This window comes from Odocoileus virginianus, chromosome 6 (assembly GCF_023699985.2).
Source record: "Odocoileus virginianus isolate 20LAN1187 ecotype Illinois chromosome 6, Ovbor_1.2, whole genome shotgun sequence".
Taxonomy (NCBI): Eukaryota; Metazoa; Chordata; class Mammalia; order Artiodactyla; family Cervidae; genus Odocoileus; species Odocoileus virginianus.
The window spans coordinates 79,113,145-79,125,279 of record NC_069679.1 but is presented as its reverse complement, the minus strand read 5'-3'; the positions used below and the strand labels follow the sequence as shown (position 1 = coordinate 79,125,279).

At 45.3% G+C, this 12,135-nt stretch overlaps 2 protein-coding genes across 5 annotated transcripts in view; one reads left to right on the top strand and one right to left on the bottom strand.

Moving 5' to 3' along the window:
• TSHR (thyroid stimulating hormone receptor) overlaps positions 1–10,081 on the bottom strand; it is a 162,719-nt gene extending 152,638 nt beyond the window's left edge. The window contains exons 1-2 of the mRNA XM_070469729.1: positions 9,992–10,081; positions 9,391–9,710 (exon numbers count right to left, since the gene is read on the bottom strand). Of these exons, the coding sequence (XP_070325830.1) occupies positions 9,391–9,560 (170 nt within the window). The 5' untranslated portion in view covers positions 9,561–9,710; positions 9,992–10,081. The remainder of the gene's footprint in view (positions 1–9,390; positions 9,711–9,991) is intronic.
• The window catches only part of CEP128 (centrosomal protein 128), a 484,062-nt gene continuing 471,961 nt past the window's right edge, over positions 35–12,135 (top strand). For all 4 annotated transcript variants that reach the window (XM_070469726.1, XM_070469720.1, XM_070469728.1 and 1 more), the window contains exon 1: positions 35–941. In XM_070469726.1, coding sequence (XP_070325827.1) covers positions 918–941 — 24 coding nt within the window. In that variant the 5' untranslated portion in view covers positions 35–917. The remainder of the gene's footprint in view (positions 942–12,135) is intronic.

Genomic DNA, 12,135 nt, shown 5'->3' with positions numbered 1-12,135 from the left:
GTGACCTACTTCTGGAATTGGAACTTCTCAATTTTGCCAGATTAGAGGTCCTAGTTCCTGGATGGACAGATTACTTCCATCAAGTAAAATACAGTGATCCTCATGCTATAATAATCATCTGGTCATTTGGGCTCCTCACCCCAGTGGATAAATAAGAAAATAAAGGATTTTCTCTACTGATGGGGATAATAGAACTGTGAGAAGCTAGGTGGCTGCTACACACTACATTAGTAGCTGCAAGGAGTAGGTCTAGAACCCAGGAATTTCACTGGGGCATAGCTTGGTTCTTCTGTGGCCAATGATAATTGTGAATGAGAAAAGGCAGTGACTATAGTTGATAAGGGCAAGGCAACTAAGGGTTTAGAACCCTTGGAGGTGCAAGTCTGGGTCTTTCCACCAGCCCTTCACCCCAGCCAGTCTCGCCCTTTCTCTCTAAGGGTGAGAGAAATCTAGAATTGGAGTTGCAGAGAGATGACAACGATCAATTATAAACTTGGGATCAGCTGTAACAGAGGAGACCTCCACTCGTGACAGAAACCCTCTGGCATTGTTTTTGTAAAGACTCTATCTTGAAGGTTGCTCAGTGACTGACTGGACTTGTATCTCCCTCTCTCTCAGGAAAGAAGTATCTTATTTAAACAAAACTGAAGATCATATATTTCAGTCTGGGAGCAGGATATGATGGAAAACTCTGAGTGGTACAGAGTGAACTACACTGGAGACCTCTTATACATCACTTGCGATCCTCTCAGCCTCCTTTTCTAGCGATGCTGCAGCCAAGAGTTCATGCAGAAGTCAACTAGCTTCCCCCAGGTGCACCGTGACAGCAACGCATCTCAGCTCTGTATCACACTCCTCTCTCCTTCCACCCCGGGGCTTTTCTGTTAATATAATATCTGGAAACCCTTTTATCATCCATGCACAAGAAACCCAGAAGCTTGGTGAGTTAAACACCCTGATCTACAGGGGATTTTTTTTTTCCCTTGTAATTTGGAAGGGGTTTGAAAAGCCTTACTAGCTTCCTATCATTCAGAAAACCAAACAAATAAATATTATATATATATATATATATATATATATATATATATATATATATTTGTGTGTACAGGCTTCTCTGGTGGCTCAGCAGTAAAGAATCCACCTGCCAATGCAGGAAACACAGGCTAGATCCCTGGGTTGGGAAGATCCCCTGGAAAGGGCAATGGATAAAGGAAAGGATAGCTTTTAAAAATCTTTTTTTCTCTCTTTTTACAATCTGACTCTCAAATTCAAGCAATCTGCTTCTTTTGAAAAATCTTAAGCAAATAATATAGGCTTTCCAGGGGGCACCAGTGGTAAAGGACCCACCTGCTAATACAGGAGACGTAAGAGACACGGGTTTGGTCCCTGGGTCGGGAAGATCCCCTGGAGGGGGGCACAACAACCCACCCCAGTGTTCTTGCCCAGAGAATCCCATGGACAGAGGAGCCTGGCTGCAGTCCATGGGGTCACAAAAGAGTCAGACACAGCTTAGCAACTAAACAACAACAAAATGTGTCTATATATATATTAATGACATATAATATATACAAGTACAACAATGATCTGCTCCTCTATAATTGCTCTGATCTCTTCTACAACCCACTCTCCTTCAGCCCCATTTTTCTCCTTGCTACTTCTTAAACATCCTATGCATGTTCTTCTCACGTCCCCCCTGACTCTGGGTCCCTGCATGTATTCAGAATCTTTCCACCCCTAGATATCAGCCTGGCTTAAGTTTTTTTTTTTTTTTAAAGCCTCTGGTCTTTATCTAAATGTCATCTTCTCAATGGGGCCTTCTCTGACCATTTAAAATGTAACTTGCAGCATTCCTTCTCCCTCTTCCTTAATTTTTCTTCATTACACTATCACCACCTGACATTCTATGTGTTTTCCTTTTTTATTTATTAACTTGTTTTTGATGACTACTTTTCCTGCTAGAATATAAGATCAAGGGGGTCATTTATTATATATCTCCAATGCCTAGAATGGTGCTTGCATATAAAAAGTGATCGGTGGAAAAAGAAAAGAAGGAAGAATAACTAACTAGAATGAAACGCCATTTATCCCGAAGTAAGATTTCTGGCTATCTCAAATCTCTGGAGCGTGGCCATTAAGCCAGAAATAACTGAATAGGATGCTGAGAGGGAAACCGAGCGGTCACCCAGCCCACTGAGGACTTTGCTACGGGAAAGCCTCCCAGTTACCCTCTCCCTTTAAAGTCTGTTTATTCACATGTCCACCTCCTTTCCCCAGAGTTAGCCTTCTAGCTTCTCAGCTCACAAAAAGACTGAAATAACAAAATATAAGTAGCACCTGGCAATAAGAAGAGGCAATTTCAATCCCCTAACTGGAGTTGAGTAATCATGATAACACTCGGGTGTGGGTAAAATTAAGCTAATGCTTGCAAAATGTAAGCCAAGAGCTTCGTGTATCATATAAATACAGGGATTGTGTTTTTGAAAGAAAAAATTGGGACACAGTGAGCTCTTCCCAGGTGCAAAATGGGTGTGGGGAGTTTAGTTAAGATGACGATGAAGTATTTGAATTTCTGGACTATTCTGATGGTAAAAAATCTAGGGCATATTTTTATGTCATATATGTAAGACAGTAACATTTATAAGATGCTTGAAAAATCACAAATGCCTGCTTGTAATTTTAAGAAGAGAATTGTTTTGAACATTTCTGGAACACCCTAAATGTCCTTAAAGATTCATTCAAAAATGAAGCAAAGTAAGCAGTGTCTGACATCTAAATAGAATCTTTTAAAGTCCAATGTGTAGCTTTGAACAAATGGTACCACTTTGCTCATACTTGAAATTCTCTTCAAGGATTTTTTTAATTGCAGTAAAGAAAGGCCACAGATGAAAGAAACACACTGACCAGCTTCAGTGAAAATGGAAACAGGGTCAGTGTGGAGGATTTAATGTCAGATATGAGGCCTAGACTCTTATAAAATCTGGTTTTAAACTATTGAAGAATAACCACATTCAGTGAACTTCTAGCCTATTCAAAGGACAGGCTAAATGTGAGGCATAAGAAAGTAACCATAATAACGTACTCTGGAGAAATAAATCACCTCCAAATGTCAGTAAGTTTTAAAATATATATATATTGCAGCATTCTTTGTAGTAAAATATTTATAACAAAAAGAGTTATAGTTAACACCAAATGTATACTTAGGGTCACATAAAAATCCCAAATTATGCCCAAACAGAATTTCTATGGTAATTTGGCTATTTGTCTTATTTGAACTCAGCCTGTTGGAACACATAAGAGATTGCCCTTGCAATTCCAATATAAAATGTTTTATTGAGTAATTTATTTCCATCTGTGATTTAAGTTGAAAAGAAAATTATTTTTTGTACTGAGTTTACTTGTCAGTGCCTCCTATGAGCCAGTAACTGTTCTCAGCATTTTATACACATATGTACAGAGTGGGGGAACAGTGTGCTTCAGTGGAAAATTATGCATTGATTCAGAGCACATTCTTCTAAGATTCTGAGTGTGATTCAACAAGAGCTATTTTACAACTCTGTAGGTTGTAGATAACTGACAACAGTGCAAAATAATTTTGTCTGTAGACACACAAATTCTGTCTGTTAGAGCTTTATTTGACTCCACAAAGGAAGTTAGTTTTGCCACCAAAAGTGGGAGAGGGGACCCTCCTCCCTCTTCTCACCCCCAGCAGCTAGGACATTAGCAGGTAGCCTCTGCCAGACAATCAGAAGCTCTCATACCAGAGATCACTCTCTGGCTGGCGATTCAAAGAGGCAGGGACAACCGGGAAATGACTGATGGGGGCACATGGAGAGTGTCGTGGGTTTACAACCGGGGGCCAGCGCTACAGACGCCCTGTAGCTTTGACTGTGGTCTTGTTCGTGGAGTGGTTCCCACCAGATGGTTGGCGGTGGCTCCAACTTCCTGCCCACCATGGGCCTTCACCTATTTTCAAAGCCTGATTCTACAATGATTCTGTAAATTATAGGTAATTCTTTCAAAATATTTCTGTTCTCCCTAAGCTAGACAGAGTGGGTTTTCTATTACTTACCAATGAAAACCTCGACTGTACCCACACACAGAGAATAACAGAATAAATCGTGGAGCCTGGAGGCGTGGGGTGATGCTGCCTTTATAAGACACAAAGTATTGGTCCTTGTGCGGGTGATGAAGCAGAGGGCTTCGCTTTAGATTGGGAACCAAATGTTATTCAGTTATGACCACTAATGGGACTAAAATAATTGTACAATGTAGACTTAATGCACATGTCCCTGAGTGTAGAACAGGTGTGACTTGAAGATATTTGAGATTCTTTTGGGTGGAGTGTCCACACAGCATTAAATGATAGTGAATCACACAAGGAGAAAGTGATTCCCTTTTCCATTGTCTTTCAGTCCTCCTGATATCAAGAAGGACACCATGGAGGATTGGTATCTCCTTGTTATTTCTTGAACACTTATTACTGTTCCTTTATAACAAAGAGAAAGCCGCCCGAGGCTCACCCCACTCACAGACAATAGTACTGAGCTAGGATAGAATTACATTTTGTTTTCGCGGTATTCAGTTTTCTGGTTACCTACTGTTTAGAGCAAGTCATGCTAATTTCCAGTGATAGTCACAACATAAGCCTTCTAAACAGATTTCTTTCAGTTAAAGAGGTGAGTCAGCCTAAAAATATTGAGTAAATAACATCACAGGCAGAGCACAGACAAGGCCACCCAGCTGAAGATGATGAGTTACTGTCTTCTCTTTAGAAAATGCCGAGATAGGGCACTCATTAGAGCCACAGACCCAGAATGCAGATGACTAAAAACTGAAGCAGAATTCAGAAACAACAGGCCACAACAGCTCCTCCAGAAACCTGACTGAAGGCCGACAAGTACATGACACGGACAAACCATTATGCCACTGACGCGCTGGACTCTGGAAGGCAAAAGATAGAGCGGGTGGACGCAGTGACTGTCCCCATGACAAAACGAAAAGCAGGTGGGTCAACAGGACAAGGCAAGGCAAAGCAGCATTTTCCTGAGGAAAAATCCACACAAACCCAGAACCAACCTCCAACCCCATCCACCTCCTCATCCAGAGAAGGGACTGTCTGTGACACGTAGGAGTAGCAGATGGCAGCTCTCTGAATGAAAGTGGTGGGTCAACCTCGCTCTCCTTGGCATTAAGGTAATAAGAACTACAATTATACATCAACATTTAAATCCTGAATTTTATGCTGCTTGCTTCATTTAAGTTCCTTCAGTCAATTGGGAGGAGTAAGTTTTTTCAAACCACCTGTACATCAAAGGTTCTAGAATGTTCCACCAGGGGAGTAAGCATGTCAGCTGTCCTTCACTAGCCACCTAGTGAGAGCCACTGCTATAAAGGGAGGGTATCGTGCCCACTGGGGCCGGGGTGAAGTGGAGGAAACGATTTAGAACCATTGCTTCGGTGACAACACAGATGGTATAACTCCCGCCCAGACCACCCGGCAGGTGTGTGGATGGTGAGCAAAGAGGCCATGTCTTACCTTTCAGCACCATGCTAAGTGGCTAGAAGACAGCTTCAGGAAAAACTGCTCTTGGCACCAGGGTAATTTGCAACATGGCTAAGCAGTGGTTAAACAGCATCTATGTTTGAAAAATGGGTTACCACCAGATTGGGTTTTTAATGACAAGGATCTGGTCTGTTCCACCCGGGAAAGCCTTCTACGACAAAACTTGGACGTGGTCTTTCTTTTCCGCCCTCCCTCCCGTCTCCTGTCCCTTCCTTTCTTCCTCCTTTCTTCCTTGCTTTCTTTCCTTCCTAACTTCCCATTTTCTGAGTGACTGCATACTTCTCAGGCCACCAGCCCCCGAGGTTATGTGTGGTTTGCTGGACATCTCAAACTTTCAGACTTCTTTCTCCAAAGCCTCACGCCCACACTGAGCAGAAAGAGCTGGCGGGGTGAGACCCGCTTTCCACCGCCGACGGGGGCGCCGGGGCGCAGCTCCGTGGTGGCCCACACCCCGGCACCACCGCTTCCCAGCTGTGTGACACCGCCCAACCGCTCCATCGCTCTTGTGCCTCGGATTTCTCATCTATACAACGAGAGGAACAAAGCCACCTGCCCGGCTGCACTTTGTGAGGATTCGGCGGACGAGGTGGCGTAAAGGACCGGGCTGGGAGCTGCCCATAGAGCATCCTACTGTCAGTGTTAAGTTTTGTGTATTTGACTTCTCTGATAAGCTTGCCTTTCACAAAAGAGTTCTACTGCCCCCCAAAGATTTAAAAATCATTCTGCTGCTTTTGCCCAGGGTTGCAGTCACTGTGTACATGAGCAAACCATTTACCCCATACTTTTCACCCATTTTCTCTTCTCCATCTCATGATAACGTCAATCTTCAGAAGGGCTCCCCTCCTGCCCTGCTTCCTGCCATCTTCCCATCATTTTGAAGGTCAGACTCTCCCCACCACTGTCTTTATCAGTGAGTCAGTGGATTCAGATGGATGGGTCTCATCGCAGACTATTCTTATCGCAACACAGGCATCAGAAAGAACCTGACAGAACCCTCTCTTCTGACCTGAAGGAAATGTGCGTCCTCCCACGTAAATTATCTCACTTGATTATACCGTTAGCCACAGAAGGAGGAAGAGACGTGTCTTCCGACTCCAATTCCGTTGCTCCTTCTCCGACATTACCTTTCTCCTCATCGTTTGGAGGAAAGAGAACAGAATGACTCCCACTTTCCTTCCGTGGCCAGAGCCACGCTGTTCCTCAGTGGCTCTTGAAACTCTGCTCCCTTGAAAGAAACTTCTGAAGACGTCATGCCTCTGGTCTCCATTCCCCCCACACACAGCGGACAATCTGAGACCAGCGTATGTTTGTTCATTCATTCACCTAACAAGCTTTAGTCTTTTCAGCATTAAAGTAGCTCTACGTTGAATGGGGCTTCCCTGGTGTCTTAGTGGTCAAGAATCCGCTTGCCAAGCAGGAGATGGGGGTCGGATCCCTGGGTCGGGAAGATCCCCTGGCAAAGGAAATGGCAACCCACTCCAGTATTCTTGCCTGCAGAATCCCATGCGTGGAGGAGCCTGGGTGAGCTATAGTCTGTGGGGTCACAAAAGACTCAGATGTGACTTAGCAACTAAACAACAAGGGCTGAGAGGCAGGGTCCCTGGGTTAGACAAGTTCATGTTCTGCTAAGACAGGCACTCAAAGAGATAATGAGTTACAGAAAACCTGTGTGTTGGGGCGAGGCCGGAGTTCACGCACGGGGGGATGCTCTCGTGGGGACAGAGCTCAGTGAGCCTGGACTCGTGGGCCAGGAGAGGCTTCCCAAAGGGAGTTCACCCCCAGTCTGGACCTTGGAGTAGGAATCAGCCAGATGAGGAAAAGGGAAAAGTCGCTATAGGCAGAGGGACTAGAATGTGAAAGGAAAGGCAAAAACAGCCTGTGGGAGCAAAGAACTTGAGGGAAAGTTCCAGAAATCCTGCTCAGTAGCAGAAACTCTCCACCCCTGATGTGTGACAGACTATGAGCCATGAGGTTTGAAGGACTGGACTAGGTCTCAAAGGATCTTGTAGGCCCTACAAAAGAACTTTATCATGGGAGCCGCAAGGAGTCAAGGCAAGGGTTCCATCAAAACATCAAGATGCTAAGAACAGCTTTTCTTCTGGGGTGGCAGCATGAGCAATGAAGCAATACTTGGAGGCTGCACAGAAGTATATACTGGTGCTGAAATGTTCATAACCTACCGCTAACTGCCGGAGGGAATTTTAAACACAGTTTCACCATTGCTTTCCATTTATCTACCTGTGCTTACTGACCTTAACTGGGTTTAACCAGTTAAGTAAATAGGAAAACAAGATTGTTTTTACTATTCTTTCTTACCATTCTGTTTCTGATCACCCAAAAAAATCTTTTTCCCTTGATTACAATCATCTTCTCAATCATCATTGATTTCAATGTGTCTTAAGGAACAATGGGCTTCCCAGGTGGTTGAGACAGTAAAGAATCTGCCTGCAATGTAGGAGAACTGGTTTCGATTCCTGGGTCGGGAAGATCCCCTGGAGAAGGGCATGGCAACCCACTCCAGTATTCTTGCCTGAAGAATTCCATGGTCAGAGGAGCCTGAAGAGCTATAGTCCATGGGGTCCCAAAGAGTTGGACATGACTGAGCGACTAACACTTTTACACACAAAGCTTATTTAACGTTAAGCTTCTAATTTGGTAACATTTAACATGCAGATAAAAGTATATTATTTGAAATTTCATCTCTTTATATCTCTACCATGCTTATCCAAAAGGAGGTTTTTGGATGTGCTGCATAAGTGGGTGTGGCTTCCCAGGTGGCTCAGTGGTCAAGAATCTGCCTGCCAATGCAGGACACCGGGGTTTGATCCCTGGGTTGAGAAGATCCCCTGGAGAAGGAAATGGTAACCCACTTCACTATTCCTGCCTGGAAAATTCCATGGACAGAGGAGCCTGGCGGGCTATAGTCCATGAGGTTGCAAAAGAGCTGGACACAACTTAGTGACGAAATAGCAACAAGAAGAAGCAGGTAGTTAATGATTGAGCAAGTAACGCATACACTTCATACAAAGGATAAAGGGTATTCCATTTGGGCAGGTGTTACATCTGTAGATTCAACTAACCCTGGATTGAATGTACTCAACGGTGGGGTAGAGGGCATTCCAGAAAGTTCCAAAAAGCATAACTTGAATATTCCCCACACTGGCAACTATTGACACAGCATTTACATTGTATTTAACATTATTTACATAGCATTTAGACTGTAATCGGTTTTACAAGAAATCTAGAGGTGTTCTAAAGCATACAGGAGGATGTGTGAATATCCTTGGATTTTAGTATACACAGGGATCCTGGAGCCAATGGTCATGGATGCCGAAGGACGACTGTAGTTTAAAAAGAGCCCTGATCAAATTCTGTCAACTATTTGATGAATCAAGAAAGCTACCAAGGTAACTTCTCATCTAGAAAAACTATAAAAATTGAAACACTTTTTTTTGTGCAATTTTTCATCACACAAAATAAGATAAAAAAGATCAATTCTTGAGTTGTCATCAATTTCGTTTACATTTTAAGTAAAATTGAGGTTCTGGTTCAGGCAAAGTGCAGAAAAGCAACTCTCTTAGAAAGGACAGCTGTCACTTTTCATCTTGTACTAAAGTTTTGTTAACTTTTTCTGCGTTGCGATTAACTGGGGTATCCCCAATCCCGTTTGGCAGATGGAGTGTTTACCCACTACACACACACACACACACACACACACACACACACACACGCCCTCTGGCCTGTTCTCAAGCTCTTTTTATGCACTTCCAGCCTTCTTCCCCTGCTGCCTGGGACCCTGGGTCCCCCCTCTCCTCCCAGGTACTCACAGGGTCTGCGTGCTGGGGGGTAAGCTAGGGATGCGCTGAATCTCCTTGCAGGTGACTCTGAAGTCGTCCTCCTGGCGGCATTCGCAGGGCGGAGACGGACACCTCTGCCCCCCGAGGCTGCTGGGCAGGACCAGAAGCAGCGCCAGAGGCAGGAGGGGCGTCGGCCGCATCGTCCTTGGGGCTCCAGGCTACCTCTGCGTGCTCCGCGATCGCCTCCCTCTCATCCCTCTGCGCCTCGGGCTCCTCGGGCCGGGAGAGACGGCGCGGGGCGGGAGGGAGGAGGGCTCGATGGGGCTGTGACTTCAGCGCCAAGCCGGAGGCTGGAGAGGGCACCGAAGAGGCTCTTAAGGGCTCCGTCGCCCTGGCAACCTTGCGCTCAAACCAGCTCCCGGGCTTCGCTCCCCGCGCCCCCAGCCTCGTCTGTTCCCTGCTCCCTCTGCCCTCCAACCTGCCCCCACGCGCTCCTCGCCTCGCTTTCCTCCAAAAACCCTGGTTTGGACTGGCCCTCCTTTGCTGGTCTCGAAACCCAACGGGCCACCCCATTTTCCCGTGCGGGGCTCGGTCCCCAGGGAACTGCCTCTCGGGATCCACGCGCACGCACCCTCTTTATCCGGACAAAGTTCCGGGGGAACGGACTGTCCTCCCGGGGAGGACCGGGTCCCACAGAACTTCAGCTCTCCCTGGCCCAGGGCGCCTCTGCCAGAGGGTCCGAGGCGGGCACGCGTGGCCGGCCAGCCCACGATGCGGCCGGGGCGCACCTCTCGCGCAGGATCCTCGCGGGTCCCGCGGGGCGCGCGGCGAGACGCGCGCAGATCGCCGCGCGGGCTGGCCTGGCGGCCCCGGCTCTCAGCGTGGCGCTCGGCCGGGCAGGCGCTGGACTCTGGCGCCACCTGGTGGGCAGACTAGGGGACGGCGGAAACCAGTTCAGTTCAGTCGCTCAGTCGTGTCCCACTCTGCGACCCCGTGGATTGCATCACACCAGGCCTCCCTGTCCATCACCATCTCCCAGAGCTTGCTCAAACTCATGTCCATCGAGTTGGTTATGCCATCCAACCATCTCATCCTCTGTCGTCCACTTCTCCTCCCGCCTTCAATCTTTCCCAGCATCAGGGTCTTCTCCAGTAAATTAATCCTTCACATCAGGTGTCCAAAGTATTGCAGTTTTGGCTTCAGGATCAGTCCGTCCAATGAATATTCAGGACTGATCTCCTTTAGGATGGACTGGACGGATCTCCTTGCAGTCCAAGGGACTCTCAAGAGTCTTCTCCAGCATCACAGGTCAAAAGCATCAATTCTTTGGCACTCATCTTTCTTTATAGTCCAGCTCTCACATCCAAACATGACTACTGGAAAAACCATAGCTTTGACTAGACGGACCTTTGTTGGCAAAGTAATGTCTCTGCTTTTTAATATGCTATCTAGCTTGATCATAATTTTTCTTCCAAGGAGGAAGTGTCTCATCCTTTGTCGTCCCCTTTTCCTCCCGCCTTCAATCTTTCCCAGCATGAGGGTCTTTTCCAGTGAGTCAGTACTTCGCATCAGGTGGCCAGAGTATTGGAGTTTCTGCTTCAGCATCAGTGCCGGTGGCTTAAACAGAAATCGGAATCCAGTGCTGTGATGATGGAGTTGAGTCCCACCTGATAAATTGCGATCTGCCCAGGAACATTATCGACCCCATGGATCCCCCCAGAAGACGGGAAGAGAAAGAAGACTCAGTGGGCACACTGTTGTCTATTTATCTTTCTTCACGCAGTAACCAGCAAGATAATTCAAAATAGAAATCGGATTGTGCCTGTTTCTCTCTTAAAAGCTTTTCTGTTGCTTACTAATTCTTCTTGAGGTAAAAGGAATATCATCTTAGGTACTACATGCTTCCACTTATGTGAACTTCTGGGGTTGAGGAGACGCTATTGTGAAGGAAATCAGAACTAGGGTTAGGGGAGATTAGGAAAAGACAGGAGAGAACTTACGGGGGTTATAGAAATTTTCTATATCTTGACTGGACATAGGTGGATGCATACATTTTCTAAAATTCACCAAACTGTTCAGTTTGAATATATGCATTTTAACTTTTGTAATGATTTTATTCATATTCCGCCCAAACTGGAAACCAACCAAATGTCCTTCCACTAGGTAATGTATAAACAATAAGTGATATTAATACTTCCGTATGATGAAATATTATTCCACAATCAAAAGAAGAAATTTAAAAATTTTTAAGAAAATTAGATTTAAATTCTAAATCTTTGAGTTTAAATTCTTTCTTTATAGTCCACCTCTCACATCCATAAATGACTACTGGAAAAATCATAGCTTTGACTAGATGGACCTTTTTGTCACAGTAATGTCTCTGCTTTTTAATATGCTGTTTAGGTTGGTCATAGCTTTTCTTCCAAGGAGAAAGCATCTTTTAATTTCATGGCTGCAGTCACCATCTGCAGTAATTTTGGAGCCAAAAAACTAGTCTCTCACTGTTTCCATTGTTTCCCCATCTATTTGCCATGAAAAGATAGGACTGGATGCCATGATCTTAGTTTTCTGAATGTTGAGTTTTAAGCCTCCTCTTTCACTTTCATCAAGAGGCTCTTTAGTTCTTCTTCTCTTTCTGTCATAAAGGTGGTGTCATCTGCATATCTGAGGTTAATGATATTTCTCTTGATTCCAGCTTGCGCTTCATCCAGCCCAGCATTTTGCATGATGTAATCTGCTGTCAGTTAAATAAGCAGGGTGACAATATTATAGCTT